The 7,418-nt window shown below is 49.5% G+C and overlaps 1 protein-coding gene across 2 annotated transcripts in view; it reads right to left on the bottom strand.

The window, feature by feature from the left end:
* Positions 1-7,418, bottom strand: part of Shank2 (SH3 and multiple ankyrin repeat domains 2) — a 449,788-nt gene that overhangs the window by 226,826 nt on the left and 215,544 nt on the right. For both annotated transcript variants that reach the window (XM_029479123.1, XM_029479124.1), the window contains one exon: positions 5,019-5,188. In XM_029479123.1, coding sequence (XP_029334983.1) covers positions 5,019-5,188 — 170 coding nt within the window. The remainder of the gene's footprint in view (positions 1-5,018; positions 5,189-7,418) is intronic.

The following is a 7,418-nucleotide window of genomic DNA, read 5'->3' as shown; positions in this document are numbered from 1 at the left end:
GACCAGGCTGGCCTCGAACTCAGAAATCCGCCTGCCTCTGCCTCCCGAGTGCTGGGATTAAAGGCGTGCGCCACCACGCCCGGCTTTACAGATGGTTTTAAGTTGCCATGTGGGTACTGGGAATTGGATTCAAGCCCTGTGATAGAGTAGCCAGTACCCTTAAACACTGAGCCACCTCTCCAGCTCTGGGTATTGGGTTGTTTTATTTTTTCAATAATTTATTTTTTATTCTCTTTACATCCAGTTCCCCTTCCATCCCCACCCTTACAAATTCCTACCCCCATTTACCTGTTTACTTCTCCTCAGAGAAGGGGAGGGGAGCCCCCCTTAGGTATCACCCCACCCTGGGACATCTCATCCCAACAGGAGTAGGCACATTCTCTCCCACTGAGTTCCTTGTTTTTAAGTTCTGCTGCTGGGCAAGAGCCCAAAGATATCAGGGGCTGGGGCAGGGTCCAAGAACCTCACAGTAGAGGTTTAGCTCTAGCTCCATTAGAATAAAGATTTCAGTTATGAAGACCAAGCTATGATGCCCTGTTCAAAACGGGATGTGTGTTGTCTGAACATGGTTACATGAAGGAGCTTGCTATCCTGTCGACACATCTCAATTTGTCTTTAAATTACTTGAGGCTTGAGGCCCTGTGGTGGGGAAAAAGAGATCCTCGCACAAGTATTTGTTCTCCATTATTCTGACCCCAAACAGCAGATAAAGATCTACCCAGCTTGTGGTTTTGAAAAGGACAGAACAGCAAACTCTAGCTTTGTAAATTCTTGCCCAATAATCTGAGGAAATGACCCAAATAAAGAGACAAGCCACTTCCCGACTGGCTGATACCATCATATCTGCTTGAAACAATTTCCTTGAAGCAGGGACTCATGGACGCAGCCCCTGCCTCCACACAACTCAGCTGAAGGATAGTTGGCTCAGCCTCCCAGCTCTGGACCTGAGAAGGTCATTTTGAGGTGTGGGTCCTGGGTGGAGGGTCTGTGTTGTGCAATGAGGCCCAGGAAGACACCTCCATGCCCATTCTTCAGAGCCTCCAGTTGGTCAACACTGATGTTTCAAACCACCCAGCAAGTGAAATGGTAAGGCCAGGCTGGCATCCTCTTCTGCCCGGGATCTACCATGCCATACCTTACCTGTGCCACATGTGAGGCAGTTATTCAATCACTATGTGCCTCAGTTTCCTCTCTTGTCAGAAAGGAACACTGTTTAGCTCATGGTGCCACAGAGTCAACAGAGGCACAGAAACGCCATCCCTGCTTGTGGACATCCTAGCACACTTGCCTGCTCTGCATGCAGCCCGGCAGTCAATTCCCCTCAAGCACACAGTCTGGGTGGGTCACCAGGATGAGCCCCCCTCCCCTGAAAAAGCAAAAAGCTTGTGAATGCAGGCAGGTCCACAGAGAGGTGCCATCTGGTACTTTAGGATTTGCCAGCTCTGCTCTCTGGAGCATTTTAGTGACATGGGGACAAAGAAACAACAGGATGCCAGTGCGAAAGTAGACATGTCTGTGTAAGAATGGGTGTGTCTTGTGGGAGTGTCTTATGGAAGTGGGTGTGTCTGTGTGGGAGTGTCTATGTGATAATGTCTTGTGGGAATGTCTTATGGAAGTGGGTGTGTCTTGTGGGAGTGTCTTGTGGAAGTGGGTGTGTCTGTATGGGAGTGGGTACACCTTGCCTAGTAAAGCAGGAGTCAGGCTCAGTTCCCTTGTAAATCTTGCTTTAATTCAGAATAGCTAAGATTGTTCTCCTTGTAAGGTGATGTGTAAAGATGAGGGAGTCTCCTTCACACATCAGAACAAGAAAAACTGCACGGGGCTAGGAGTAATGAGCTTGGGCAGAGGAACTCATCCAGGCCAGACCTGGGGGCAGAGAGCAGATTTGTCTCTAAAGGGTCTGGGAGAGTCAGGGAAGAGCCAGTATTTCTGATGACTAGAAGGAGGACAGGGTGAAGACACTACATGCCAAGCGCCCCTCTGAGAAGGGGTGAATTTAGCACCCAGAACCTTCTAGAAGGAAGGATCTTCCTAACCTATCTCAGCACAGTACTGTAAGTCATTGACGGGAGCAAAGAGCTCCCTGCCTACTTTCTACAGGTCCAGTCTCACTAGTCAGGTGACAGCCTCTACAGGGGACTCCCCTCTACAGATGTGTAGGGTGGGATTTCTTCTCCCAGTCTTGGTGTGAAAATGAGCCTCCAGCCTGGAGTGAGGGTCTGAACAATGTCTTCCTGCTTGGGACACATCCCGGGTCATTCTATACGTATACCATCTTCAGCTTGGATGTAGCCTGATATCCAGCCACCCTGACCTCTGCCTTGAGGCTGCTGCCCAGGACTAGCAGTGGCCGCATCCAGCTGGCTCCCAGTGCTACTCGGGTAATGCTGAACAAGCTGGGAAAGTGCCAGGGTCATGCTTACTCCAAGCTTTCTCCAAACACTGTTCGTGTCTGACAATGGCTCCAGCTGCTTGTGACAATGGCAGTAAGGGGCACAGTCTGGGCAAGGCACGGTTGCTGGACAGAAGGTCCTAGGATGTCTTCAGAACCTGGGCTTCACGGGCCCCTCTGCCTCTGGCCTGACTATGTCGGTTCCACATATGCTGTCTAAGAGCCACACAGTAACACTAACTACCAGGTCAGACAGATGAAGGCCTCCCTACTGCATCCCTACAATGCCCTTCTGCAATCTGCAAAGTCAGGAGATGTGAGACGTGTCTCCAGAGGCCACAGCACTGATGTGAGCAGCAACTATTCAGAGCTATGGCTTTCTATGTGCCTGCTTTGTTGATATGATTTGAAATGGACTCTGATCCAGGGAGGGCCACAAGGAGAGAGAGAGAGAGAGAGAGAGAGAGAGAGAGAGAGAGAGAGAGAGAGAGAGAGATGTTCATGTAGATATGTACCTATGCATGCATGTGTGTCCCTGGTTGTGTGGCTGACATTGGGTGTCTTCTTCATTCACCTCCCGAATTACTTTTTGAGTCAAGGTCACCCATGTAACTTGGGGCTGACCAATTCTACTGGACTGGCTGGCCAAGGAGCTTCAGAATCTACCTGTCTCTGTTCTTCAAGAGCTGGGATTCCAGATGCGTGCTGCTGCACCTGGCTTTTCACATAGGGACTGGGGACCTAAAATCACTTCATGCTTTCTCAGCAAGCACTTTATAGCTGGAGTACCAGCCCGAGCAAGGATGTTGTAGGCACCATTTATGATGGGTCTGAGTGAGCACTGTAGATGAAGGTGTCAAGGAGGCACCTGCCCAGCTGCTCACCCATCACACCTGAAAAGTCTGTATCCCATGTATCATTGCTGAGCCTGACACACCACGCACCTGTGGTAAGATTAACAAATATCATCTACTTATATAAGGAAAGGGCCCATGGATGGGTTATGTGAAATTTTAAACTCCTACATTAAACCACACTTGCACTGTCCAGGTACCTTATGGGCATGGTGAACGAGGATCACACTAGATCCCAGTGGGAAGAACAGTTCCAAAACCTGCTGCAGGCAGCCACTGTTGGGAGGGGCTAGAGCAGCCAGGCTCTGGGGGACGCTCCCTTGCTTGAAGAGCAGGACGAGACCTTTACAAGAGTCTCTGCCCCCCATATCCTGGTCTATCCTGGGCAGAGCACAGTCCCCACTGCTAGGCCAGCAGCGAAGGAGGAGGGTAAAGAGATTAGGCCTACAGTGAGAGAAGCTGGAAGGATCAGAAAGTTGAAACTGGGAACCACAGACCTTGAGGGATGCCAGGCTGACGTCCGGAACACAAACAAAAGTCAGAGGGTGCGTGAATGAGGCAAGCAGAGCGTGTCCTTGAGAGAAGACAAAAGCGAAGGATGGAAACCTCCTGCAAGCGCTTGCTGGTGAATGATCAGACAGGGATTTTTAAAGCGGTGTGTATACGCCAAGCCACGGTGTTGCTGTTGTAAAATAGCACATGTTTCCAACGAATAGAGCCCCAGTGGAGTCCTAAGAAGGCGCCACAATGAGGAAGAAGCAATTTAAAGCACACGCTCAGAAAGTGAGGAAAACATAATTTTTGAAATTATGAACCTCATAGGAGGACCGAGATGGGGAAAGGGGCTTTCAGAGGCAAGAGTAAGTGAACTTGAAAGAGAAGAGAACAGGGCATTAGGGACTTGTTAGTGCAGCGGCATGGAAGCCGGATGCCAGGGCTGGGAAAGGATGGGGAACACGCTCTGCAGAACCTCACAGTGACCCCAGGTGAGTGCACAGAGAAAGAAACAAAGGTGTCCCTTGCTGTGGGCTGAACAAGGGCCAGATAAAGAGAGCAGGGTCAGAAGCCACCTGCCACCTCTGAAGAGCCACTATTTCTCCTTGTGTCCAGTGGTGGGGTCTGGGCATGATGAGCACATGAAGTGTCCTTCTGGCTCCACCTGTGAGCTGTATCTCTTGCTATGTGGCTCCTGTGATCCCCAACAACCACTCCTCCAATGCCCTCTGTGGCCCTGAGCCACAGGCTTTGAAGTCACTGTCCACCTCCTCTCTCCACACTGTCATTATCCGTGTTCTCTCAGCATCCCTCACAGACTCCTCTCACCCATACATGACTGATCACTGGCTCCCTAGGACCCCTGGACCAATATCGTACGTCTCAGCTTGTTCATAAAAGCCCTCAGATTCCGCCTAGAGAATTTATGTCACCCGGCTGATGTCCTCTGCTCATCGAATGCACACCTATGCCATGGGCTACACCAAGCCCACTTTCTCATGGGGTTTTCTGGCTGGAGAGTGGCTTAACTCATTGAGACCCAGTTTGGCTCATTCCTGTACTTCCCACAATGGACCCAGGAGTGTGGGGGCATTTTACATCCATAAAGGCTCAGAAATGGGGACACTGAATCAAAGAGTCATGATTCAAGACTCAAGAGTCGTGAGCCCTGCTGAACTGATGCTTTGGACTCTGCCCCAGTTCTAGAAGACTCACCAAGGTGTTTCGTGAAGACCGAAAGGGCCTGCCTTCCCCAGAAGCAGAAGACAAAGACTGACCTTTGACCCTGTCTCCTCGGTGAAGGGGGATCTCGCCATCGACTTGGGGTTGGTATGGCTTGACGGCGACGAAGAGTCTCCCAGGCACCGCACTATATAGCTTCCTCCTGGGCCCTGGGTACTCAAAGGTCGAGAGGGAGTCCTTGTTGGCACCAGGAGTGAAGGGTGACCTGAATCAGGCAACACAGAACGAGAGAGAAGAAAGTTACACTTTGCCAACCATGGCCAATATGGTCTACAAACACTGAGTGGAGAGTGGCCTTCACTGGTATGTGTGCAGTCAGACAGCAAGGGCATAGGTGGGTCAAGGAGCAGTGTCTGTGGCTGAAAAGACTTGAAAGGACCCAGTGGCTGCACTGTTGGGCACATCCCCATGGACATAAAGCAGGGTCTCAAAGGGGCATTTCCACATCATGTTCCTTACAGCATCATCCACAGCCCAGGTATCCACAGATAGATACAGGATGAACAGCATATGACCACCCGTGTAATGGAACATCATTCAGCCAGGAAAAGGATATTCTGATGTGTGCCACCACAGGGATGAAATCTGGAGAGATTACAGTCATACAAGGCTATATGCTGAGTGATTCCATCCCTATGTGGTCCCTACTACGAGATCCACAGAGACAGAAAGTAAGATGGAGGGCCAGTGGTTCACAGGGACAGAGTTTCAGTTGGGAAGCTGCAAAGTTCTGGAGATGAACAGTGGGGACAGCTTCAGGACACTTAGCTCAGTGACCACTGAGCTGGGCACACAATGGTGATGATAGGAAAGCTCATGGGTGTCTTGACTACAATAATGAAAACAAATCAAGGCCAGGTCATCGGGGAAGCCCTTGTCATGTTTTTTTTCAATTCATTGTATTTGTCACGCTGGTAAGGATACATGTGGAATCTGTTACCAAAGTGCTCATGACCATGGACGGCCTGCCAGCCACTCCCAAAAGGACTTTCTTTACAACGCTAGTTTTGCACTGAATGTGTGTCCCAGGCCCATCTTCCCCCAACAGTGAGAAGCTTTTAATCAAGACCAGTAATAGGACATGTAGGGAGAAGGTCCTCACATGTGTCAGTCTGCAGTGTCTTCATCATGAAGCATAGTGGAATTCCAGTGTGACTGTCACATGCTGGAACAAGTGATCACCCAAGTCCTAATCAGGGACAACCTCAAGGGGACCTCCTGTCACTTCTCTCTGCAGAAAGGGAAGCTTTAGACACAAACATGACCACATTGGGAAAAAAAAAAACCCAAAACAACAAGCTATGTTAGGATGTCAAGACAACTTCTCAGAGCTTCCTAGCCAAGAAAGTAGCACCGGAACCTTCCAAGAGGGTACCGCCAAGGGAAAGGAGTGGGCACTGAAAGCATAGGAGAGGTTCCAGAATGGGAATCATGTCTGAACCTAGACTAGGAGCCCACAATCCACAGCTCTGGTTTCTAAACCTAAGTACTATGGCCTTTAGGCCCACAGAAGTAGCCTCAGACTTCCTGCAAGGAAATGAAGGAGCCACTTAACACAAGGACCAATGGGAAACTGGCATGCAGGGGAATTTCTGGAAGCTGTGGGATGCTCTTTGATTAGTTCAGGTGAATTTTTGTCCTAGTTTCAGTCTTGTTGCTGTGATAAAAATGCCCTGACAAGAAAGCAATATGGGAGAAGGAGGGTTTGTTCGGCTCACAATTCTAGGTCACAGTCTATTACTGAAGGGAAGTCAAGACAGGAACTTCAAACACCTAGTCACAACCCATCTAGTCAAGAGCTTAGAGAATTACAGCTAGCTAGCTTTCTCCTCTCTTATTCAGCTCAGGAGCCCGAGCCTGGAGAATTGTGCCACCTGTATCTCCTCACACACTCAAGGCAGTTAAAAGAAATCCCTCACAGGCAAGCCTATCCAGATCTACCTAGACAATCCTTCATTGAGACTATCTTCCCAAGGCATTTGTACCATGTTGCCCACGTGTGTAAAGGCCCTGTGGCTTGGGATGCTCTTACAGAACTGCAAAGGTACACTCTGTTATATTTGACTATAGTTCTTACTTTACCTGGCCAATAGTGAGATGTGTTATCTATTACATCATTGGCCCATAAGTTCTTACTTTTCTATCTAGCATGACTGTGCAATCTAGCCATTAGACCCTGGTTGGAGTCTTTGAGGAGCCAAGTCTACAGATGTGAAATTGGGGCTGTGGCATGTTAAATTTAGGCCCTCATTTATAACGTTGGTGAGGATGGATGAGCACTGAATACACAGGGCCTGCCTGCCCGCAAAGCCTGGATCTGCCCTTCATTCATGTAAAACAAAGAGGGGAAAAAGGCCAAGCCTCCTGGTTTCTTCTAGCATGAATGTAGGGCCTGAAAACATCTGGGCTCTGGCCACTGAGGGAGGTGAAAGGCT

Source organism: Mus caroli, chromosome 7 (genome assembly GCF_900094665.2).
Source record: "Mus caroli chromosome 7, CAROLI_EIJ_v1.1, whole genome shotgun sequence".
Lineage (NCBI taxonomy): Eukaryota > Metazoa > Chordata > Mammalia > Rodentia > Muridae > Mus > Mus caroli.
The sequence above is the reverse complement of the archived record's forward strand: the minus strand, read 5'-3'. Positions and strand labels throughout refer to the sequence as shown.